The sequence below is a fragment of the Peromyscus leucopus genome, chromosome X, assembly GCF_004664715.2.
Source record: "Peromyscus leucopus breed LL Stock chromosome X, UCI_PerLeu_2.1, whole genome shotgun sequence".
NCBI classification, from domain to species: Eukaryota; Metazoa; Chordata; class Mammalia; order Rodentia; family Cricetidae; genus Peromyscus; species Peromyscus leucopus.
The window spans coordinates 40,292,833-40,319,550 of NC_051083.1; the positions used below are offsets into that span (position 1 = coordinate 40,292,833).

General features: G+C 37.9%; 1 protein-coding gene across 1 annotated transcript; it reads left to right on the plus strand.

The window, feature by feature from the left end:
• Positions 1 to 20,910: 20,910 nt before the first annotated feature.
• On the plus strand, positions 20,911 to 25,177 carry LOC114688671 (odorant-binding protein-like). The gene is made up of 6 exons (XM_028863212.2): positions 20,911 to 21,005; positions 21,456 to 21,595; positions 22,502 to 22,572; positions 24,022 to 24,132; positions 24,807 to 24,908; positions 25,161 to 25,177. Exons 1-6 carry the CDS (start codon positions 20,949 to 20,951, stop codon positions 25,175 to 25,177), a joined length of 498 nt encoding a protein of 165 aa, XP_028719045.1. The 5' UTR covers positions 20,911 to 20,948.
• Positions 25,178 to 26,718: the final 1,541 nt, after the last annotated feature.

Below are 26,718 nucleotides of genomic sequence, written 5' to 3' on the forward strand. Positions count from 1 at the left end.
GCAATGGCTTTTAACAACAGAGAAACTCCAGGCTTTAGAAGAGCTGGTAGAAGAACAGTTAAATGCTCAGCATATTGAAGAATCAACCAGCCCTTGGAATTTTCCTTTATTTGTTATTAAAAAGAAATCTGGTAAATGGAGAATGGTAACAGATCTTAGAGCAATTAACAAAGTAATTCAGCCAATGGGCTCTCTACAATCTGGAATTCCTTTGCCGACCCTGTTACCAAAATGATGGCCTCATATAGCTATTGATTTAAAAGACTGTTTCTTCTATGATTTTGTTGAACATATTTTCTGTGCCCTTGAGTTGGTATTCTTCTCCTTCTTCTATCCCTATTATTCTTAGGTTTGGTCTTTTCATGGTGTCCCAAATTTCCTGGACATTTTCAGTCATGACTTCATTGGCTTTAGTGTTTTCTTTGACTGATGAATCTATTTCCTCTTCCGTGTCTTCAATGCCAGAGATCTGCTCTTCCATCTATTGCATTCTGTTGGTTATACTTGTATCTGTAGTTCCTGTTCGTTTACTCAGATTTTCCACTTCCAGCATTACCTCAGTTTATGTCTTCTTTATTAACTCCATTTCAGTTTTAAAATCTTGAACTGTTTCCCTCACTTGTTTAGTTGCTTTCTCTTGGCTTTCAAGGGATTTACTGCTTTCTTCCCATTTTTTGTTTGACTTTTCTTCGATTTCTTTAAGGGAATTTTTCATTTCCTCTTTTAAGATCTCTAATATCCTCTTAAAGTTATTTTTATGGTAGATATCTTCTGTTTCTTCTGTGTTGCAATGTTCAGGTCTTGCTGATGTAGGTTTTAATGGAGTCATAATGTTTTTTATGTTGTTGACTGTATTTTTGCACTGATGTCTACCCATCTCCTTCTCCACTTGGTGCAAGTGGTGTCTGTGTCTGAGGGAGCCTCTCTTTGTCTAATTGATACTCTTGATCCAGTGGGAGCTCTTGGTCTAGTCAATGCTGATGGATTTTTGTCTTAGGTAGCAGTTTTTAGTCCAACTGGCACTTTGGGATCTGACTCAGGAAGTAGCTACAGTCTTAGCATATGGCAGATGGTCAGAGTCTGACCTGTCTGCAGGAGGTCTGCCAACTAACTGGCCTCTTAGTCCAGTTGGGTGCTTGGAGGCTCTGTCTCGGGGAACAGTTACAGCTCAGAGGGTGGGTAAGATTTGGGGGAGGTGGGGCTTGGGTTACAAGGTCTGATGAGGGATGGTGGTGGTCTGTCCTGTGTGCAGGAGGTCTGCCTGCCAACTGGCCTGAAACTGGAACTACAATGGGTGGTAGTGTAGGGGCACAAGGTTGTGCCCCTGGACCCAAACTTGGAGGCTGGGGTGTTCAAGTATGAGGATAAAGATTCACTTCTTAGTCCAGTTGGATGCTGGTAGGCTCTGTCTCAGGGAACAGTTGCAGTCTCAGAAGGTGGGTGGGATTTGGGGGAGGTGTGGTTTGGGTTACAGAGTCTGATAGCTAAAAGAATCCTGTATAACAAAGAAACCTCTGGAGGCATCATGATCCCTGACCTCAAGCTCTACTATAGAGCTATAGTAATAAAAATAGCTTGGTACTGGCATAAAAACCAACATGTGGACCAATGCAGTCGATTGAAGATCCTGATATTAATCCACACACCTATGAACATATGATTTTCGACAATGAAGCCAAAACTGTACCATGGAAAAAAGAAAGCATCTTCAACAAATGGTGCTGGAATAACTGGATGTTAACATGCAGAAGATTACAAATCAATCCATATGTGTCGCCATGCACAAACCTCAAGGCCAAGTGGATCAAAGACCCCAACATAAATCCAGCTACACTGAACATGATAGAAGAAAAAGTAGGAAGTAGTCTGGAACACTTTGGCACAGGAGTCCGCTTCCTCAATATAACACCAGTAGCACAAACACTGAGAGCAACAATTAATAAATGGGACCTCCTGAAACTGAGATGCTTTTGTAGAGGAAAGGACATGGTCAATAAGACAAAAAGACAGCCTACAGGATGGGAAAAGATCTTCAAAAACCCGACATCTGACAGAGGGCTGATCTCCAAAATATATAAACAACTCAAAAAGCTAGACTTCAAAATACTGAACAACCCAATTAAAAATGGGCTACAGAGCTTAACAGAATTCTCAAGAGAAGAATGTCAAATGGCTGAAAGGCATTTAAGGAAATGTTCAACATCCTTAGTCATCAGGGAAATGCAAATCAAAACAACTCTGAGATACCATCTTACACCTGTCAGAATGGCTAAGATCTAAAACACTGAAGAAAGCTTATGTTGGAGAGGATGTGGAACAAAGGGAACACTCCACCACTTTTGTTGGGAATTCAAACTTGTACATCCACTCTAGAAATCAGTATGGTGGTTTCTCAGAAAACTGAGGATATGTCTTCCTCAAGACCCAGTTATACTACTCTTGGACATATACCCAAGGAATGCTCAATCTTACGACAAGGACACATGCTCAACTATGTTCATAGCAGCATTATTTGTAATAGCAAGAACCTGGAAACAACCTAGGTGCCCCTCAACTGAAGAATGGATAAAGAAAATGTGGCACATATACTACTCAGCAGAGAAAAACAATGATATCAAGAAATTTTCAGGCAAATGGATGGAACTAGAAAATATCATCCTGAGTGAGGTAACCTAGACTCAGAAGGACAAACATAGTATGTACTAACTCATAAGTGGATACTAAATGTGAGGGAAGGGATGGCCAGACTGCAACCCACAACTAGAGGCTAGCTAACAGGGAAAGACCCTAGGAGGGGCACATGGATGACCCTATGAAGGAGAAGTGGATGAGATCTACATGAGTGGACTGGGTGTGGGGGGCATGGCAGAGGGCGAGGAGTGGGAGATGAGAACATAGGGAAATGGGAGGGTCAAGCTGGAACACAGACAGAGTGGGAGGGCAAGGAGGAAGATACCATGATAGATGAAGAGATCATGAGAATAGGAAGAGGTAGGGTTCTGGGGAGGCTCTCAGGAATCCATAAAGATGACCGCACCTTGGTCTGCTGGCAGTGGTCCAGAAGGTACCTGGACCAGTCTACTCTAGTGACCAGCCTAGCAAATAACCTAGCTGTCATTATAGAGCCCTTGTTCAGTGACTGATGGAGGCAGGTACAGAGATCCATGGCCAGGGACCAGGCTGAGCTCCAGGAATCCAACTGGTGAAAGAGAAGAGAGATACTGCAAGCAAGGGACGTTGAGATCATGATGGAGGATGTGCAGAGATGACAGGTCACACTAGTGGAAACCCATGAACTGTGGACTGGTGGCTGTGGAGCCCTCATTGAAATGGACTAGGCCCGCTGGATATGGAAGATGATTGTTTAGCTGGAACTGTTTGCGGGGGCACCCAGGCAGGGGGATTTGGAACTGTCCCTGGCCTATGGGCAGGCTCCTGGAACCCGGTGTCTGTGGTATGACACCTTGCACAACCTTGGTGCAGTGGGAAGGGGTTTGACCTGCCTAGGCTCAGTGTGCTAGGCTCTGCTGACTCCCTATGGGAGACCTCAATTTAGGTGATGTAGGGATGCAGGGTGACTTGGGAAAGAGTGTTTGGATTTTGGAGGAGGAAGCAGGGGGGAATCTGTGGATAGTATGTGGAGTGAGCAGAAAATTTCTTAATAAAGAAAAATAAAAAAAAAATTAACACTATTGGGCTTCTTCTAGTCCCAGTTCAATTAAAATTTAAAGGTAGCTTTGGAGTTGGAGAATGGCTCTCTCCTTCTTTAAACTCAAGCATGTTGTTAAAAGGAAAATGCAAACTCCCTGTATCATGCCAGAATAAAAGAGCCATCTTCTGCTATGGGACAGGAGAAAAAACAAATTAATTAAGGTCTATTCTATTACTACTAATTTCAATTATTTGATTCTATTCACATTCTTTAAACTTTTCTTAAAGTATGAATTTTATATCAAAATTTGCATGATTAATATATATATATATACATTTTAAACTTTGTTGAGATATTAATGGTCATATAGAGTACTAACTAATTCTAGAAAAAAAAAAGGCTGCAATTAGCTGCCTATACATGGCTTTGTGTTCGAGTCTCTTATCAGTTTTCTGTAGAAATCACAACCAGGCCTAATAAAAACTGAAGTCTCCAGGAAGAAAATAGGTCCCCACAACAACAATAATTCCACATGGACAATAATATTACCACTAAGCGACAACCATCATCTACAGATCACTTTTGGACTACAAAGTGCTCAGAGCAATTTTGAGAGGGCTAGCTGAGATGATCCAGTTTCAAAGACTACTTGAATAAGGACTTGAGATAAACTCGGAACTTAGGCATTATAAACAGACTGGAAAACAAAGGATATATCCACCTTTCCTAGAATTTGACAATTAACCCAAAATTTTTCTTTTCAGAATAAAGATACCTTCGCCCATATCCAGCAAGAAGCAATCTAAGAATACAAGACCCACATTCCCAAAGAGGTGGTGTGTGGTGGGTGTTTTTTTTTTTGGTCTTTTAATGGGCTTTGGGTCTGGGATAATTTTCATTGTTTAGGAGGATTGGTTACAAGTTGTTAAGGGTTAAGAAAAGGGCTAAGCAAAGGAGACTAGATTTAAGGTTCTTGGTTAAGAAAAAAATGATACATAGAAATGATAGAATAGAGGGTAGATTATTGAATCTACTCAGAAAAATAAAGAGAAGATATAGATATGATATAGATAAAAAGATAGATTATTGAATCTACTTTTAAAAGACAATTACTAGTTTTAAATACTTTACATTGGATTGGATTTTTTATATTATATACAAATTACATATATTGAGATTGATATTGTTAGAAAATGCTATATGTATATATCTACTCTTGTTCAAGATAATGTACTTATACCATTTATTTAACAATGTAATGCAAACTGCTGATCCTTGAAGGTTATTATTACCAACTATTAGGATATAAAGAAATGAAAGTTAGTAGTTAGACATTACAGTCGAACTTGTAGTCATATTAGCATTGTTTTCAAGATTGAGCAGATATATTTTAGATAAACAGGTCATCTTCAAACCCTTCATAGATCTACAGAATATGGCATTTAAAATGTTTTAATAACTTAGAAAATTTTTCTTTTTTGTTATGTCTATGAGACATGTCGGCTCCCGTCAGTACCAATCTACTTCACAGAAAACATGGGCATTGAAGAAACTGCATATGGAGTTCACTTTCATTATGGCAAAAGTTAGCCACTGAACAACAAAGTATCCTTGAATTGACTGCTGACAAACAGGACAGACAAGACATGAAAGAAAGGACTACCCATTCTTGCCAAAACAAGTGTGGTTGTGGCTTTAACAAAAGGCATCTTCTGAGGCCAGGGCAATATGGCACCATCCCTGAAGTGGCCTTTGCAATCTGGAAAAGGTACAGTGCCCTTTTCTTCGAAGGCAATTGAACAGGCATTTGGCCAAGGGCTTCTGATGTGCAGTGAAACAGCAGCTGAAACAGTTAATCTTGAAGAGTAACTAAGCTAACACCTCTCAATAGTAGACTGGCATTTAATAGAGGAATGTGGAGAAGAACAGGATGCCAAAATGAAGCCACCCACACACAGCCAAGAAGAATGGACAGCTGAATTCAGGAAACATCAACAATTTCCAGAATTTAAAAATCCTGAATCATGACATGACACTAGTGGAATTCAGGTGTTTCTGGTACATGGACTGCTCTCACCAAATGTGAGCTAGAACTGTTAACCTTGTGTACATCCTACTTCACAAATGAGTCTGTCAGATATGCTAAGCCTATAGGCTGAAGATGAGGCCCCAACACTGCGTAGAAACCTCAAGTGACGGTCCAGGCAGCTAGCCTTTTCTGACAACTCACATTTTTTTTTTTGGAAGCTGCTTGCATGCACATCCTGTTTTTTACTTTTGTTAGATAATATTTCCTTCTTGGGTCTCTGAGAGAGTTGAAGATTAGATAGTTATAGTTAAAGTTTAGATAGTTATAGTTTTCCTTGTGAAGAATTTTAGAAAAGAAACTCACTAAAGAGTAAGTGTACAAATTTGATAGATGTTATAAAATAGTTCTGTTAGTAATATAAGTTAGGATAGAAAGTGAATCAGGTACATTTTGGACTTACCAAAATAGGATAGATAATGGAATTATTTTCTCTGAATTTGTCAAATGCAAATGGACTATACATTGTTTAGGTATTTATTGCTTGTATATATGGTATATAGTTATTATACTTTGTATATAGTTTTTATTATAGTAGTTATAACTTTCTAAAATTTTTCTTTTTATTAAAATAGAAAAGGGGAAGTATGGTGATATTTTATTTGTACTGAAATGTGATTTTATTTGTATGTTAATAAAGAAAGTTGCCTGGGGGTCAGAGCTAATAGAGCCATAGCAGAAGCTGGGCGGTGGTGGCGCACACCTTTAATCCTGATCACATGACAGACAGATCTCTGTGTGTTCAAGGATACAGCCAGCTTGGAGACATACAACTTTAATCTCAATACCAACCATAGAGACCTAGAGGTCTGTATAGACAGGCGGTTATGAGGAGGTCATGTGGTTGGTTTACAACCAATAAGAAGTCATAACAGAAAGTCAATAAAAAGACAGACACACAGGAAGTAGGTCTCTTTCAGAGGGGAAGGACTGTAGCAGCAGCGGGTGATAAGAAGGCAGTTTTAAGTCTCAGCTCTCAGCTTCTGCTCTGACCTCTTGGGCTTTTAACTCTGCATTTGGCTCTGTGTTTCTTATTGAATAAGACTGTTACATCTACACAATTGTTCCATTTGTTTTGAAAAAGTCAACAAACACAAAAGCATATCACCAATTTGAAATAAGAGTGCTAGGGGAATTCTTCACTTACTTTAACTCACTGGTAACAGGAAACAGAACTCCATGAAGACTAAAAGTGAATTACCCCTCTGCTAAGATTTTTTCAATGGTCAGCCATTTTGCTTAGACATTTTCTTATATGAATCATGTGAGTTATGCTTTTCTAAATTTGAAGAGAAGCATGAATTTGGAAGTAAGTGATGATCCAAACTATTAGTCACAAACTGTAACCTTTCTTCAGATTTTTCCATGTGAACAATTATAAATACATTTTATGTTTTATTAATATCCTATTAATTTGGTGAAAATAATGTAATAGGCTATGTAGCTTGTTTTTAATATTAACTACATAATTTCAAAATATCAAGAATCCAAACATTATAGGAATCATAATTACATACAATACAAATTGTGTTATATTTTAGTAGTTTTAGAAAAGTTATTTGTACTAGCCCTATTAAAATCTCTATGGTGTGATTAACTTCTCTAATTCTAGAGCATGGTAAGTGGGGACATGGGAATATGATTTCAAGGTCTAACAGTGTAGGAGGAACTGAGTTCCTTGTGCTCATGAAAAGTAATAGGGAACCTGAGATGTTAACCACACATGGTTGTTCCTTCCAAGATAATACTGCATAACCTGTTATCATCCCAGAAGGCTTAGGTGACCTTTGTACTATCATTGTGACAGAGACCAGACCAAAGCTTCAGTTAGACCCTTATTATGATCTTGTTTTTATCAATCAGATTACAGAACCTATCCTGATGGAAGGTGTCGCGTGTAGTAGTCAATCTATAACACCCATCTTTATGAAAGGTGTCACATGTAATCAATTTGTAGAACCAATCTTTATGGAAGGTGTCACATACACTTTATAGAGTTTTGATGTATCCATGTTTGATCTTTAGTTTACTTTGTGCTTTATTATGTACATGGCATTGAGTTAAGAAACATCAGGCAAGTTTTCACTAAATTGTGTGGTGCTTAAATATAGCTACAATAAACTACATGGGGCCAGACTAACAAAGTTTGTTTAGTCCTTTTGAACCAAACCGCCTTGTTTCCTCTGGTGGATCATTACCCTGCTGACCACAGTGGTTGCAGAGATGCACACAAAACCCTGCTACACATGGAGAGTCTGTCTCCAAATTTTTATCATTTGAATTTCATGGGAGATACCTCATTCAGTAATGTGTTTTCAGGGTAAACCTGTAGATCTAAGTTCACTGCCTCTCCCATATGATGTGCAGATGTGGACCATATACTTGGCAATCTTGTCCTGGGGAAATGGAAACAGGATGATCCCTGGGCCCTGGTAAACAGTTAAACTCAGGTATTTGAGAAGCCTCAGTGCAATAAAAGAACATGTCTGGAAAAGTGGCTGGATGGCTCCTGAGAATTGAAACAGGAGGATAAACTTTGCTCTCCAAATGCATGCCATTTAAGCACAATATTGAGGATTTGAAAAATGTGTAAGTCTTGGGAAAATGAAGAGGCATCGTATTCAGTTCACTTTGCTTGTCTAAAACTCAATGTCTGTAGTAAATTTAAATTTCACTTGTTAAGTTTTGTTTCAACGTTAATTAAATTGAAAAAAACGTCCTTATTGGAACATTTTATGTATGCAGTTCAATCTGAAAATACTAACAAATTTCCATACTATTTAAACCTCCCAGGAATTGTGGATTAACAGATTATCATTTAGAACACTGAAAATTTCCAGTCTGCAATCAGGAAATATAAATCAATAGATAGTTGTTGGTTACCCACTATTGAAAGTGCCACTGTTGCATCATTGAGGGTATCTTGACAATTCTTGCCTAGCACCAATGGATACAACTACAACAAATCTCCTGCACCAATGGCTCAAGGAACACAGAAAAAGTTGGGAGCAGAAAGTTTCTTAGAGCTAGAAAATAAGGTTGATGGCTGTGAATCCGTGTATCCTAGAAATACCTGCATAATAAACACTAGGACAACGATAATATCAATAGACATGATAACATGGAAAAGAGAAAAGTTTGCAGCTTCCCACCCTAGCTATAAACTACAGGTAACTAAAGGTGGCTAGGAGAATGAGAATCAGCCTCTCCCAGGAATGACCCTAGAAAAGTTGTCCAATGCAGAAAGATCAGCCTTGAAACCATATACACATCAAGAACATGTGTATATGATTAGCTGACATCTAGGGTATGCTGGCCTGCATCTGAAGAGAAAAATTGGAGGAGCAGTGGTTAGGGCTAGGGGAGAGATGGGAGTTGGTGAAGGGGGTTGGAAGAGGGAAGTAAAAGGAAAATTAGCTTGTGTGTAAGTATAAGAAAAAGGATCTCAGTTTCAAGAGGTCCATTGATTGTTTCGCTCAGTGTCTGTGCTACTGGTGTTATATTTAGGAAGTGATCTCCTATGCCAATGCAGTCAAGACTAGTTCCTACTTTCTCTTCTTTCAGGTTCAGAGTAACTGGATTTATGTTGAGGTCTTTGATCCACTTGGACTTAAGTTTTGTGCATGGTGATAGATATGGATCTATTTGTAGCTTTCTACATGTTGACATCCAGTTATGCCAGCACCATTTGTTGAAGATGCTTTCTTGTTTCCATTGTACACTTTTGGCTTCTTTGTCAAAAATTATTTGTTCATAGGTGTGTGGATTAATGTCATTGCATGTACTCACTCATAGGAGGATACTCGATGTAAAACAAAGGATAACTAGACTCCTACTCACAACTCCAGGGAGGCTACCTAGAAAACAGAACCCTAAGAAAGACACAGGGATCGCCCAATGACAGAGAAATGGATGAGATCTACATGAGCAAACTGGACGTGGGGGGTGGGGTAATGAAGGGCAAGAGTCGAGGGAAAGAGATTTAGGGAGCGAGAGACCCAGCTGATCAAGAAGAGAGGAAGAACAAGGAAAAGAGACAATGATAAATGAAGATCTTATGGGAATAGGAAGAAGCAAAGTTCTATAGAGTTCCCAGAAATCCATAAAGATACTCCACAATAGACTGCTGGCAATGGTTGAGAGAAAGCCCGAACTAACCTACTCTGGAGATAGAATGGCAAACACCCTAAATGTCATGCTAGAAATCTCAAAAAATGACTGATGGAAGCAGATGCAGAGATCCCTGGCCAGGCCCAGGTAGAGGTCCAGAAGTCCAATCAGCGAGAAAGAGGAGGGATTGTATGAGCAAGAATTATTGAGACCAAGATTGGAAAAAGCACAGGGATGAATAGCCAAACTAGTGAAAACACACGAACTAAGAACAATAGCCGAGGAGCCCCCAACTGGATCAGGCCTCTGGATAAGTGAGACAGCTGATCAGCTTGAATGGTTTGGGAGGCACCCAGGCAGTGAGACTGGGACCTGTCCTTAGTGCATGAGCTGGCTGTTTGGAACCTGGGGCCTATGCAGGGACACTTTGCTCAGCCTGGGAGAAGGGGACTGGACCTGCCTGGACTGAATCTACCAGGTTGAGCTGAATCCCGGGGGAGTCTTGCCCTGGAGGAGATCGGAATGGGGGGTGGTCTGTGGGGAGGGCGAGGGGCGGGAGGAGGGAGGACAGGGGAATCTGTGGCTGATATGTAATATTAAATCAAATTATAAAATAAAAGAAAAAAGAAAACAAAGGATTCTCAGGTTTCAATATTCTGGGAATTTTCACTCACTGAACTTGTCATTCACAGTTATTTTTGTTAGTTGAATCTTGCAAACCAGATAAAATAAGCTTGAAAGTTCCTGATTAGACTAAGAGAGCCTTCATCTAATAACTGATGGTAGCATACTAAGAGATCTACGGCATACTAGGCAAGCTCCAGAAGTCCAGTCTAAGAGAGGTAATAGGGATTCCATTAGTAAAGGTCATGAAGATCATGATGAGGAAACTTACAGAGATCACCATACAAGCTAGTGGGAACTCATGAACTACTTTAACCACAGCTGTGGAGCTTGCTTTAGATTGCACCAGGCCTCTGCACAAAGCAAGACAGTTGTTTAGCTTGGTCTGCTTAAGGGTTCTCTGGCAGTAGGATCAGGATCTATCCTGGTGTATGAATGGCTTTCTGGAGCCGATTGCGTATGGTATGATACTTGTACAGCCTTGATGCAGGGTGTGTGGCTTGACCTGCTCAACTGAATGTACCAGGCTTTGCTGACTCCCATGGGGAGGCTTACATTTTTGGATTAGGGAACAGGTGATGGGTGGATTGGGGGGGGACTTTGGAAGGGAGCAGGAAGAGGGAAGGTATGGGAATCTATGGATCTGTGATTAGTATATAAAATGAATAAAATTTTCTTAATAAGAAAAATGTCATCAATAAAATAAAATAAAAATAAAAAACAATTAGTATAAATGTAACAAAAATGAGGGAATTTGAAAGAAATGGAAGCCCATTGGATTTTTATTTTTCAAATAAACAGAAGTAGTGATATAATAAAGTCTTTTTTTTAATTTAAAAGCTGTGGCTATTTGGTGAACTACTATCAATATGCTGTGATACATGGAGGAAAGAGAAAAACAATGAATGAAGGCCATTTCAGTGTTCAAAAAACTTTGCAGAAATGAAATTTATTCTTTTATATATTTTTTATTCTTCATTTCTTTTTACAACTGACTGTTGTCTACCTGCTTTTTCTAGCATTGAGTTTGTGTATATGCTTTTACTCATGCAAGGACAAGAAAATGCCATGGAGTATTCCTGTCTGCAGAAGTATAACAATAAGGATGAAGAAATGATAACTAAATCTGTTCTGATTTAAATTCAATCTTAATAAAAGAGACAATGTGCTTGGACTGTGGGAGAAGACAAAGCAAGGAGGTGCTTAATGTTGGAGACTCTCAGGGGATTTGTCACTCAAAGGAAATGGAAGTATATTGAGTTTCTAGACTTGTCATGGTTGATTTGTCTAGTTATTGTTTAAACTTATTTTTGTCAACATAATTCATATCTCTTTCATAATATAAAGTGCCAAATGTAGATATAAATTTGGGAATAGTAAAATTCTCTGCTTCAATGGAAATCTAAAGAAGTGTGTTGTCCATGGATACTCTATGAAGGATTTTCTAAGTATGAGCTCAATAAATCTTAGTCTTTACAAGAAGAGCTGTTTTGTTGTTGTTGTAGGCTATTTTTTTCTTTTCTAGTAAATTGAAGATCTATAAGAAGAGGTATTTCAGAGTAGGGTAGAGTTGTGTACAGGCATGTCATAGACTGAATAGTTAAGAAGAAATCGGGAGAAGCTTTAGTGAAATGATAACATTAGAGTTTAAGAATTTCAATTGTAGGGAGAAGAATAATTTTTAGGGAAAATATCAAAGAGTTAATGCATTAAGTTTAATGCACTAAATCTGCCTCTTATGACACTACTAAGCCTGAGTATCAAGCAAGAATACATTTGTACAGTTGTTGAGGACAAGTAGTGAGTGTTTCTTCCTTAAACTTTGAAAATTTCAACAACTATAAAATACATCCAACAGTTATTAATCAATGGTAACTTGGCATTTGAATCCTGATTATTGCTCCCTGATAGATGGAAATCAGCCTTTCAAAGACCATGGGAGACAAACCACAGAAAACTGTGCTACATGGTTAAATATTGAAATTAACCACACTTGCATATTTCTACAATTTTTGAGACTAACAAACATCAACTGTAAGATGTGTTCTTCAAGGAGGATGGAGGGATTTCCTGGATTCCATGTGAGTCATGTGCCATTTTCATGAATTTGAAAGCATAGAATATCTCAATGTTTCATACATTATTCAGGACTCTACAATTATTTTCTTATTTGTAAAAATAGGTGGTTTGTCATATATATCCCAGTAATATGTATTGATTAAAAAAATTGTTCATTGATAGTTTCACACCTGAACACACAGGCACAGACACACAAAGACATGCAAACAAACATCAACACAGACACAGACACAGACACAGTCACAGACACAGACACAGACAAAAACAGGCACACACACGCACACACCCAAAGAATATTTCTTTCCTGTTTATTCTGATCTCACACTTTTCAGATCTCTATGCAAGATAATAAAGCTTCCCCAACCAACAGGTCCTTTTACAGATCTGCATTTAACTTTATTATTTTAATTTTTTTTGTCTGACTCTGTAAATTTATCCTACCATTGTGAATATGTATAGCTTTGGAAAACAGTAGGACGGCAGGGGCCTCACATTGGGTGACTGCAATATCTCCCTACAGAAAATCTTTCAATGTCCATGGTTCAGAATGGAAGGGTAAAAATCACATAACTGAGCTCCTCATCTAGAACGCCCACTTTTGGACAAAGTCTAGTACAGGTTCAGTGTAGACAGAGACAAGAAAAAAGTATAGAGCAGTACATTGTTTTCAGTGTAGGATGTGTGAACTTACGAACAAAACATGCAAATAGAGGGAAAAACTTCATGTGCATAAACTTGCATTTTCCATGAAAGCTAGTGCTCGGGTTTTCTCCTTCTAGCCAAAACATTAGTATAAGGTGTGTCATCAGAGTGAGAGGAGGCTCTGTGAATGCATCATGTCTTTAGATGAAGGTCACATGTGTAATATCCTGGGTGCTTTTACTCTGTGACAATGGAATTCATAGTTATTAATCTTGGCTGAATCCTGAATACAACTTCAAAATAAGCTCTGAAGGCTTGTCATTCATAAGATTAATATAAAATAAAATCAGGGAATGTGAAAGAAATGAAAAATGGATTTCAGACTGTTCAAAAAACAGAGGATTATATTTTATAACAGATATCAATTTAAAATTGGGAAATCTTTTCATTTCTTTAATTTTAAGATATTATATTTATAATCACATCATTTGCTCCTTACCTTTCCCCTTTCTAAATCACCCATATTCCTTCTTGTCTTTGTCATTATTGAGAATGTCTTTTAAAATTGATTGTTGTCACATTAAAAATTGTGAAATTTGATGACTGTTTTATGAGTATAGATAGAAACAAGGGAATTGGAATGAATGAATTTGACTGGTGTTCATAAAGCTTTTCAGAAAACCAAATCTTAACTAGTTTGTGCATATGCTTACACTCAGGCAAAGACAGGGAATTTCCTGGCACATTAATGCAGAAGAAGATTAAGATGTTGGAAGAAGGAAATATTTAAAAACTATCCTGATTTAATCTCACCTGAAAGATGAGGCAGGGTCCAATATAGTTATTAATTTGGGAATAGTAAAAAAATCTTTTATTAAATATGTCAAGGAGCACATGCTGGTGAATATTCTATGCTGAAGGATTTTGATAAACTTTGAGTAATAAAATCACCTTACAACATATTTATTGTTCAGGGAAAAATCAACATATGTAATCAGAAACTCCTAAGTTAATTCCCATGGCAATAGATCTACAGTCAAGAAAATGCAAGATCCTACATTTAAGAGACAAAGCTCTAAAAGATTTAGGAGAATTAATCATATGAAGCTTTAAAATATTGGTTGGGAGACTTTTAATGACTGTTTCTATTTCCTTAAGGGTTATTGGACTGTTTAAATAGTTTATCTGGTCGTGATTTAACTTAGGTATGTGGTACCTGTCCAGAAAATTGTCCATTTCTTTTAGGTTTTCCAGTTTTGTGGAGTAGAGGTTTTTGAAATATTACCTGATAATTCTCTAATTTCCTCAATGTCTGTTGTTATGTCCCCTTTTCATTTCTGATTTTGTTGATTTGGAGTTCTCTCTCTCTCTGTCTCTTGGTTAGTTTGGATAAGGGCTTGTCTATCTTGTAGATTTTCTCAAAGAACAACGCTTGGTTTCATTAATTTTTTGTAGTGTTCTCTTAGTTTCTATTTTATTGATTTCACCTCTCACTTTGATAATTTCCTGGAGTCTATTCTCCTGGGAGACTTTGCTTTTTCTTGTTCTAGAGCTTTCAGGTGTGCTGTTAAGTCACTAGTGTGAGATTTCTCCAACTTGTTTATGTGGGCATTTAGTGTTAGGAATTTACCTCTTAGTATTGCTTTCTTAGTGTCCCATACGTTTGGGAATGTGGTGTCTTCATTTTTGTTGATGTCTAGGAAGTCTTTAATTTCTTTATTTCTTCCTTAGCCCATTGGTGATACAGTTGAGCATTATTCAGTTTCCATGAATTGTAGGCTTTCTGTAACTTTTGTTGTTGTTGAAATCTGCAATGGACAAAAAGCTGAGAAGGAAATCAGAGATACATCACTCTTTATAATAGCCACAAATGACATAAATTCCTTGGGGTAACACTAACAAGCAAGTGAAGGACCTATATGACAAAGAACTGTAGGTCCCTGAAAAAGAAATTGAAAAAGATGTCAGAAAATGGAAAGATCTCCCATGCTCATGGATAGGCAGGACCAACATAGTAAAAATGGCAATTTACCAAAGCAATCTACAGATTCAATGCAATCCTTATCAAAATACCACAGAATTCTTCACAGGCCTGGAAAGAATAACACTCAACTTCATACAGAAAAACAAAAAACCAGGATAGACAAAGAATCTGTACAATAAAACAACTTCTGGAGGCATCACAATCCCTGAATTCAAGCTCTACTATAGAGCTACAGTAATAAAAAACAGCTTGGTACTGACATAAAAACCAACATGTGGACAATGGAATCGAATTGAAGACCTTGACATTAACCCACACGCCTATGAACATATAATTTTGACAAAGAAGCCAAAAGTGTACAATGGAAAAAGAAAGCATCTTCAACAAATGGTGCTGGCATAACTGGATAACAATATGTAGAAGGCTGCAAATAGATCCATATCTGTCACCTGCACAAAACTTAAGTCCAAGTAGATCAAGGACCTCAACATAAATCCAGCTCCTCTGAACTGCTAGAAGAGAAATTAGGAAGTAGTCTTGAACGCATTGGCATAGGAGATCATTTCCTAAATATAACACCAGTAGCACAGACACTGAGAGAAACAATCAATCAATGGGACCTCTTGAAACTGAGAAGCTTTTGTAGAGCAAAGGTCAACAAGGCAAAGTGACAGCCTACAGAATGGGAAAAGGTCTTCACCAACCCACATTGACAGAGGACTAATATCCAGAATATATAAGGAACTCAAGAAATTAGACATCAAAACGACCAACAGTCCAATTAAGAAAATGGGCTATAGAACTAAACAGAGAATTCTCAACAGAGGAAACTCAAATGGCTGAAAGACATTTAAGGAATTGCTCAACATCCCTAATCATCAGGGAAATGCAAATCAAAACAACTCTGAGATACCACCTTATGCCTGTTAGAATGACTAAGGTAAAAAACACTGGAAGACACTTATGCTGGAGAGGATGTGGAACAAGGGGAACTCTACTCCACTGCTGGTGGGAATACAAGCTTGTACAACCACTTTGGAAATCAATATGGCGCTTTCTTAGAAAATTGGGAATCAATCTCCCTCAAGATCCAGCTATACCACACTTGGGCATATACCCAAGAAATGCTCAATCATACCACAAGAGCACTTGCTCAGCTATGTTCATATCAGCATTGTTTGTAATAGCCAAAACCTGGAAACAACCTAGATGCCCTTCAACTGAAAAATGGATAAATAAATTGTGGCACATATACACAATGGAGTACTACTCAGCAGAGAAAAAGTATGACATCATGAGGTTTGCAGGGAAATGGATGGATCTAGAAAAAATCATCCTGAGTGAGGTAACCCAGACTCAGAAAGACAAATATGGTATTTACTCACTCATAGGAGGATACTAGAGGTGGAACAAGGATGACTGAACTGCTACTCACATCACCAGGAGGCTACCTGGAAAACGGGACCCCAAGAAAGACACGAGGATTGCGCAATGATGGAGAAATGGCTGAGATCTACATGAACAACCTGGACATGAGTGGGAGTAATGAAGGGCAGGGGCGAGGGAAAGAGAGCCTGTGGGTGTGGGAGATCCCAGCTGGATCAAGAACAGAGAGGGAGAACAAGGAATAGGAGACCATGGTAAATGAAGACAACATGAGAAAAAGAAGAAACAAAGTGCTAGAGAGGCCCACAGAAATCCACAAAGATACCCCCACAAAAAACTGCTGGCAATGGCCGAGAGACAGCCAAACTGACATACTCTGGTGATGGGATGGCCAAACACCCTAATAGTTGTGCCAGAAACCCCATCCAAGGACTGAGGAATCTGGATGCAGAGGTCCACGGCTAGGCCCCAGAAGGAGCTCCGGGAGTCTAATTAGCGAGAAAGAGGAGGGTTTATATGAGCGAGAATTGCTGAGACCAGTGTTGCATAAAGCACAGGGACAAATAGCCAAACGAATGGAAACACATGAACTATCAACCAAAGGCTGAGGGGCCCCAACTGGATCAGGCCTCTGAATAGGTGAGACAGTTGATTGGCTTGATCTGTTTGGGAGGCAGCTAGGCAGTGGTACCGGGTCCTGTGTTCATTGCATGAGTTGGCTATTTAAAACCTGGGGCTTATGCAGTGTGGCATGGCTCCGCCTGGGAGGAGGGGACTGGACCTGCCTGGACTAAGTCTACCAGGTCGATCTCAGGCCTCGGGGGAGGCTTTGTCCTGGAGGAGGTGGGATTGGGGGGTGGGCTGGAGGGAAGGGGAGTGGGGCAGGAGGGGGGAGAACAAGGGAATCCGTGGCTGATATGTAGAAGTGAATGGTATTGTAAAATAAAATAAAAGGAAAAAAATAAAATATTGGATATAGGCTAGAGGAAAATTGTTTTAGGAAAGTCATCATTGAATCTCTGGATTGCCCTATGAGAGAGAGAGAGAGAGAGAGAGAGAGAGAGAGAGAGAGAGAGAGAGAGAGACAGAGAGAGACAGAGAGAGAGACAGAGACAATAGAGACAGAGAGAGACAGGAAGATACAGAGACAAGAGAGACAGAGATAGAGACAGTCGGACAGAGGTGAATTTTATCAAAATTTAGATATTTGGGACATTGAGGTGCACTGAAGAAATAGTTGATAGAAAGTTCATATATTGAGAAGATAATTGAATACATTGTTTCTAACAGCACATGTATTCAGAATGCACAACAAAATCCCTAATATCATTAATAAAAAAGAACACAGCTAATATAAATGAGTAGTGATTTGAACAGAGGACTATAGAAAATAGTGAAGGAGCAATCATGTAACAAGTCAGTTTATTCTTTCTGAAAATATAAAATAAAACTTGCATTGGAAACCACAAAAATGTTTTACAGTGCATCTGTCCCCAAGGGCTGAGTATTGGCCAAATGATGGAGGCAATTAAGTCATACAGGTGCCTGCCTCTGTTCCTATTGTTCCTGAGCATCAAGCCAAGAAATACAGCAGCTGAGTTCTTGAGAAACAGAAGTCAGTGAATCATCAACTTGGTTTGAAAAGGTCGACAAACAGAGAAGTACATCATCAGTCTGTAATTGGATTATAAAGTGGATTCTCCTCTCATTGTTACTGACTGGTAACAGAAAACAAAAGCACATGATGAAAAAATGAGAACTAGTGTCCCTTCCACTGTTATTTTCATATTTGTAGAATACGGGGACCACACACAGTCCATGAGTGTCACTAAACAGAAGATTGGGTCTTGGGACAGAGTGGAGGGATTTTATGGAAGAAAGAATATTTGCGGCTCAGGGGCCCAGGTCTGTGAACCTGAATGTACAGAATGTCTCAATATTTCACATTTCATTCTGTACTCCACAATATTTCCTTTTAATTTTTTTTTTCCAAAAAAGTGATTTTCCATGAATACCTCGAGTAACATGCTTTTTAAAAACTTGTTTGTTGACAATTTTCCACATAAATAAAATTTTCTGATAATTCTCTCTGATGCCATTTCAATCTTGTCAAGTCCTCCCTCCCAAACAAGTCCCTTTCACAGTATCATTTATTTTAATTTTATTTGTGGCTCTATGAGTTTGAGTTTAATCAGGGCTACATGTGTGCCCTTCATTTTGGCACTAACGCTTGGGCCCTAATGTTTTCACAAGCAGAAAGAATAGGGCTGGACAACGTTTTTCCTAGTTTCAACCCATCAGTGGCCCCTAGGTTAGAATCGAAATGTACAAGCTCATGAGCAAAGTCTTCTTCCATAATCTTCAGAAGACAGGAAATGGCTACTTTATGTCCAGTATAAGCAAACATGCTTGGTGTGAATGAATATCCAGAAAACCCGACAAATTTAAAACACATCGTATAAGAAAAGAGAAAGTCCAGTCAAATGGGTCCAGGACCTGAAAAGAGACAATTGAAAACACACACACACACACACACACACACACAGAGTCATGTATACACCCACAGACAACCACACAGAGCAAAAACGTGAGAAAGCAATAGCAGGAGAGAGAGAGACAGAGAGAGAGAGAGAGAGAGAGAGAGAGAGAGAGAGAGAGAGAGAAGAGAGAGAGAGAGAGAGAGATTGTACAATTGTGTTGCCCAAAGACACCTTTTGTTGGGATTTACATATTTGTATAGCAACTCTGGAAAGCAGTGTGGAGAATTTTTTAGTTTTCTGAAGGTAAATATATACTGTGTGACTCAGTTATATAGCTCCTTGAAATATTCCTAGATGACTTGATATTCTATTTCATAGATACTTTCTTATCCATGTCAATTGGTACTCTATTCACAACATAAATGTTCTACAGCTGTCTAATGGATAATGAAATAGTGGTACTTTTACACTATGTGATAATATTCCAAGGTAAAGGAAAATGAATTCATGACATTTGCAGGTAAATGGCATGAACTACAAAAGATCCTACTGGGTGAGGGGACCCAGATCTAAAAAGACAAATGTGGCATGTTAGGTCTCTTCTGTTATTCTGAGCTCCAAATCTTCAGATAAAAGTTAGCACTCAGTTGTGACCACTCAAACTCATATGCATATCACAACATTTAGTGAAGAAAGAGTCCACAAAATTGAAATAGATGAAGTAGGTACATATTGGAGAGTTTAGAGGGGAGAAAGGGGACTGCAGAATGATGTTATTATGGAATAATCTCAAAAACTGAAAAAATAGAGACAATAACAGGATATAATCTAAAGAAAGTGTCATAAGTTACAGGCTAACTCTTTGTAGTGGTGTAGTCAGAAACCGTGGGTTGTCAAACAAAATTACCAAAGTGCTAACTGTAGGTTATTTGATGTGTTAGAGAGGGAGGCCCCAGAGGAGAAACAAGAACTGCAGAGTCTTGATATTCTTCTTGGGGGTTCCTAGAAATGGATGACAAGATCCTATGGCTAAGCACAATACAGACCTTGGTTTTGATGTGTAAAGAAGTCAACTGTGTGGGCAGGGGCATCACTTTAGGAAATGTAAAGCATTATTTTCAGCTTTAATGTAGAGTCCCTTTGCACAATTATTATAAAATTTCTCTGAGGACATTATAGGCTGATTCACTTGATTGTGTTTATTTTAATCAGTGATACTTGTCTTTATTACCAGTGGATATCTAGCAGCATTTTTCCTATTATTCACACAGTTAAGCTTTGATGATAGCTCTTGTAGCTCTGTACCATGGTAGCTGAAATTAATATACTGGAAGGCTATAGTAGTCAATGTATGGAAAGACTTAAAAGTAGCACAAGACATATCAACATCTTCATAAGAAATCCTCCAAATGTTTTAAAATCTTTTCTTCTAAGAGTGTGGTTACTCGGGCTCATATATCTCAGGCCACCGTTTAAATTCAGTTAACTGCACAGTATTATGCTTAGATTCAGAATGTATTTTAATCACATGTCATGTTGGTTAAATGAATCATGTAGGACATATGCATTATAATCTTCACCGGCCAGTATTGTTCTGGAGGCAAAGCCGTTCCTTAATGCTCTCACAGGGATAGTTCGTTCTTTCTGATAGAATGCTCAATTAATCATCCCAACATAACCTGACCTTAAGGCTAATCTTACTAGTTAAGGGATATGAGATCATACACCATTCAGCAGGGTCAAAGAGGAAATACCAGACAGATGTAGGTTGTTGTGGTGCAGAACCATTGGTTGATTCCATGAAACTCCCTCTAACTAATTGTATAAAAATCTTTGTCAGTTCAGTTCCTTCACATCCACTGAGCTTCTTTGAGCTTCTGCAGAAGACCAAAGATAGGTGCCACCATGGTAAAGTTTCTGCTGCTGGCTTTGGCATTTGGACTGGCCCATGCTCAAGTTAAGGTAAAATCATATGGTCTGTGCAAATGTCTGAGGTTCCTCAATAGTGTATTTCTGTAGATGTGATGTGTCGTTCAGTTAGTCCTTGCAAGTCTGTATTAATGTAATAAGCTTTCTGACCTTCACTCAGGTATGCTTTCCCAATCATATTTCTCTAGGATGGAACAAATGAAATAAGCAAGCAATGGTTTGAATTTGCAGAGCATAAGAGGCCAAAACATGAGCAATTCCCCAAATTCTCAAGTCCAAAATGCTGTGTTAATCAAGTCATCATACTACCCTGTGTAATTCTAGAGCTGTAGATACATAATCTTGAACTAACAAAACATTATTGATTTATAGTTTTAGATTGTTTACATATTTCCAAGGACTGGGATCAGAGATGCGAATACCAAATCATATTTCAATGACCTGTTTTATTTCTTTCCTTTATTTGCCTTTTACTTTTTTCAGATTGACGGAAATTGGGTAACACTTGCCATCGCTGCTAACAATGTTGACAAGGTAGTACTAGAAGGACCTCTGAGAGTCTACGTTCGTGAAATTACTTGTAATGAGGAATGCAGTGAAATGGAAATCACATTTTATGTCAAGTAAGCAAATGATCAGCCATGTAAACTGAGCAGACTATTTATGTTTCCCAGCCTTTATGTTGTTAAATTTATAAGGGAATGTTCTGTTTTTGGTCATGAAATCACATTTTTAGCAATGTGATTATATTATTCCACGATGGGGTATCTCTGAACACCACACAGAGATTAGTTACTGTCTCCAATTCCATGAGTGTTTCCTTAGAAATTCTTGTGTTTGGAGGCTTGTGGTTGAATTTTATTCTCTAATATTAGATGTATGAGACTCTAAGTTTCTCATTTCTAGTAAGTCAAAAGGTATGTGTGAGCATTTGTGTCAAAGCCATATATATTATCTTATCCAAACAATGATGTCAGAGAAAAGTCCTCCACAAACAGGTCAGATAAGTCTAACTTATGAATCCCTTTCTCTGAAGCTTTAGGTTCAAAGACTCTCTCTCTCTCTCTCTTGCATTTGGATAACCGTGTTTAGTGAAAGACTACATAACACCATTAGGACTAAAATGCTTAGAATTATTTCTCTCCTGTAGCCACAATTATGTTTCAGGTTACAAATAAAAGCACTTAAACACATGCATATAAACTTGTGTCGATATTATCTCTGGACTAGAATGAGAGAATTAGCATAATGAAAGTCATACTCAGTAAAGAGCAAAGTTTTGATAAGGAAGCCATGAGAGCCTATAGAGCACTTGGCAAAATGGGCACAAATAAAGGAAGTCATCTGTATGATTACAAACAGAATGATCTTTTCTAAACAAGAAATAGGAATAGTGAGGTAAGTCCTAGCTCTATACACTGTTCATAGACTGGCTCAAGTTCTTTATAACATTTGAAGTTCTTTATAACCTTTAATAGGAATTTAAACGTTATAAAGAATAAACCATGGATTCTCTGTTTGATTTTTAGTTTGAATGGCCAATGCTCAAAGACCAAAGTCACTGGGTATAAGCAAGCAGATGGCTCTTACAGAACCCAATGTAAGTACAGTATCTACGAGTTTCCTTTATGAACAAAAGCAATGTGAGTGTGCACATTCATGCTAATACCTCAGCCACACATAGGGACATGAATCTAGAAAAATTTTGGCTACTCAGAAAGTTATCAATCCTTCCAAAGAACTGAGATATGCTACATAGGCAGAGTATATTGTAGGTCATCTGAAATTTACATGGAGAAGAACACTATTACCTAAAAATGTGAATAATTCTAACAAGACGTCTTCAAATCATTTTCCTGCATGAAAATTTATTTCTAGTTGATATTGAGTGTTTTTTCTTTCATACAATGTCTCAGTTTGTTATCAGACAGATCTGCCACTCACTAATAGGCCTCAATGGCCTCAAACATCTTCTCAAATTTCATGCCTTAGCCTCTCAAGTACTTACATTGCAGAAATTATGTGTCATCCTTGATTTATGGAAAATTTAAATTAAGAGTGCTATTTCAATGTTTCCTTTTCTCATAATTTGGAGAGATTACAACATTTATATTATTGGATGATAAACTTCAATTTTTAATAGCAATTAGGGGGAAATCTGTTTAAGCAATTCAGACTGACCACTTCAATTTTGTAAGAATTGCTAAAGTAATATCAATACCATTCCACTGAATTATATACAATTTGACTTTTGATTTCATCTTAAGTGAACAGAAGACACATTCTTCTGGCAAGTCTAATGTTTTCCTAACTTAAAATAGATATTAAAAGATATTGCTGTAATAGAAAATGTTCAGATCCTAACTCCTTTTATTTTCCCATGAACTACTTTTATCATTTAATAAGTGTCAACAAGGGGAAATACCACACACACACACAAAAAAAAAAACACACACACACACACACAGAGACAGAAAGACAGGCAGACAGACAGACAGACAGACACTTAAACCCATAAACACACAGGCAGACAGACTACAAAACATGAATGTCTGGTATATGCAAAATGTTCATCTTTACATCTTTTCCATTACTAATCTTACAAGATGATAACTTGTGCATATTACTAATTAGTACCATCTATTTTTGCACATGTACACATTTGCCCACCAAGTATCATGGTAAAACACCATAGTTTCATACTTTCAGTGAATGGAAAAATGGGCTTTGGGATCTGGTTGAAAGGGAAAGGAATAACCAAGTGACTGGTCATAATAGAAGTCTTGACACTAGGCATTCAGAGAAAAGAGAAAGTGTCTGTACTTACGATTCCCTATCAAGTTTGAAGAGAAGACATGATTGGTCACTGTATTATGATGGGATATGCAAAATGAATGACTACAAGAATAGCTTTGGACACGTGTCATATAATAGTGAATCAGAGATGATTGCTAGAGTCAGGGTCAATATTAATATTTAGCAAAGAGGTGGCATCAAATAATGTAGAAAAATGACTGAGACTGAGTTTTTAAATATTTTCATTTTACAGATGAAGGTGACAACAAATTTGAACTTACGTATTTAACAGCAACGCATGCAGTCTTTAAGAGTAAGAATGTGGATAGAGCCGGCACAGAAACAAACTTGATTTTTATTCTTGGTAAGAATGGTAGTGGATTCTCTGAAATTGTAGCAAAAGTATCACTCTGCAAAAGAGGATTAAGTCAGATTCACTCCCAAATACAGTATCATGGGATTTCTAACTTCCTGTCCACTAAATGACAATCCTATTTTTGTGTGGACCAACTCTAACACTATATTGTAATTCAAGTAGCATGGCCATTGACAAGTAGGGACAATGGGGGAGGCTATTGGAAGAGTTTATCTTCATGTTTCCTCACTGGAAAGAATGGAACAAATACTGTTTTCCCAAAGTTCAGGCCATTTGAGTGTCATTTGATCAAGAGTGTATGAAATTAAAATATGAAGTACAGACTTGGGAGAAATGTGAAAGTTCCATTGAGAGGCATTCATGATTCTCTAGTTTTATGTTTTTAAAAGTGGATAGGATTGAGATGCATGGATACTCTAGAGAAGAGTTTTTACTTTTGATGTATCATGAAACACTGGAAAGTGATATCATACCACCATTCAGACTTCATTAAATGGAACATGGGGAAAATTATTATTGATTGTCTGGATCCACCGAGTAAAATTGAATTTGGAGTAGTTGAGATTTTCTGTTTCATACCATGTTGGGAAACTAAGGAAGCAATGTAAATTCTGCAGAATTCTACTCAACTTGTCTCTGACATTGTCATTCATGCAATGTAGGAAAAGGTGAGCCTTTGACTGAAGAAGCACATAGAAAAGTTGAGGCTTATGTTGAGAAACACAACATTCCATCAGAAAACCTTCAAGATGTTCTGGCTACAGGTAACCTCGATGAATTTTTTTTTTGGCTATAGCATAGATATATATATATATATGTGTATATATGTATGTTGATATATATATATATATATATATATATATATATATATACTCAATTAGACACCTAATTCAGATTATATCTAGTCACATGTTATCTTTCAGTTGTTATTTCAAGCAATAATCATTGGGGAGCTGTTCTTATATTCTTATGATAACATTTCTGTCTCTCCTTACCCCATTCCCTTTCTTTTACAGATACTTGTCCCATGTAAAGTACTTCTGTAGGTGAGTAGAAACAGAAGTCATGCTTAATCATCTTGATATTTGAATGTATTTGTGTTTATTACATAAACAGTTAGAAATAAGTCTGTGACAAAGAAAAATAATGAACACAAAATTAGACAAAATCAGGACAGCATAATATCTGTCTTTTTAAACTAAACATCTTAGTGACAAAAGTAAAGGATAGAATATTTTTAATAATATGAAGGAATTTTATCTTATTCAGAATTACTAATACATTCATATTGTATAATATTACATCAAGAAAATGTATCTTGTCATTTGAAAAATCTCAGTTGATTTATGATTGTTGAATATTATTTGCCACAGATATGCTACAAGCATGCTGAACTTTTCTATGTATTCTTTGAATCCTCTCAATCTCAACTTTCATGTGAGGACACAGAATGTCATTATTTCCTGTAGACAATGCTCCTATGGAATCCAAAGTATAAGATACTTGTGGTTTCTAGGAAAGGAACAGTTTGTGTGTAATCCCTTCTCTATACTCTATATTGTTATATTTAATTTTGTGTTCATGCACTCTCAAGGATGAAATCTTTCCTGTCCTTTCAACTATGTTTTCATTTTTGCTTTCATGTTTGCACAGAGGACAACCGGATGACAATTATACAACATATCCTCTTGACCATGGAATCAGTATCACATATAAATCACCATTTCTTTCTGAATGAATTGTCCCCACTCCTGTGAAGTCAGCATACCACATTCCAAATTCCTGACTTATCTCTCCTTTCCTTTTTCATGATCTATGAGCTGTTCTTACTTTTCTGAATGATTAAATAAAGTGATTCAAGAAGCAATAAGATTGTGTGAAGATGATCTCATTCAAAAAGCACATAAATATCCACTAAGCTTATTAAAATAATCAGTATAACAAATGATATCTGTGGTTTTTTTCATTTTTCTTTATTATGAAATTTTCCACTCACTCTACATACCACCCACAGATCCCCACTCTTCCCTCCTCCCACCCCACAGCCCTCTCTCCCAAGCCACTCCACATCCCCACATCCCCCAAGTCAAGGTCTCCCATGGGGAGTCAGCAGAGCCAGGCACACTGAGCCTAGGCAGGTCCAAGCCCCTTCCCACTGCACCAAGGCTGCACAAGGCTTTAAACCACAGGCACCAGATTCCCAGAAGCCTGCCCTTGCACCAGGGTTGGACCCCGATCCCCCTCCCTGGGTGCCCCCCCAAACAGTACAAGCCAAACAACTATCTTCCATATCCAGAGAGCCTAGTCTAGTCCCATTGGGGCTCCACAGCCACCAGTCCACAGTTCATGGGCTTCCACTAGTGTGGCCGGTCATCCCTGCTTATCTTCCCATCATGATCCCTGAAGTGCCATGCCTGCAGAATCCCTCCTCTCTCTCATTGATTGGATTCCAAGAGTGTAGCCTGGCCCCTGGCCGTAGATTTCTGCAATATAATATTTGCATTACTGAAAACTATTGTGATATTTGGAAATGTCACAATTACTGGAACCATGGACAAGAACACTGCAGAAGTG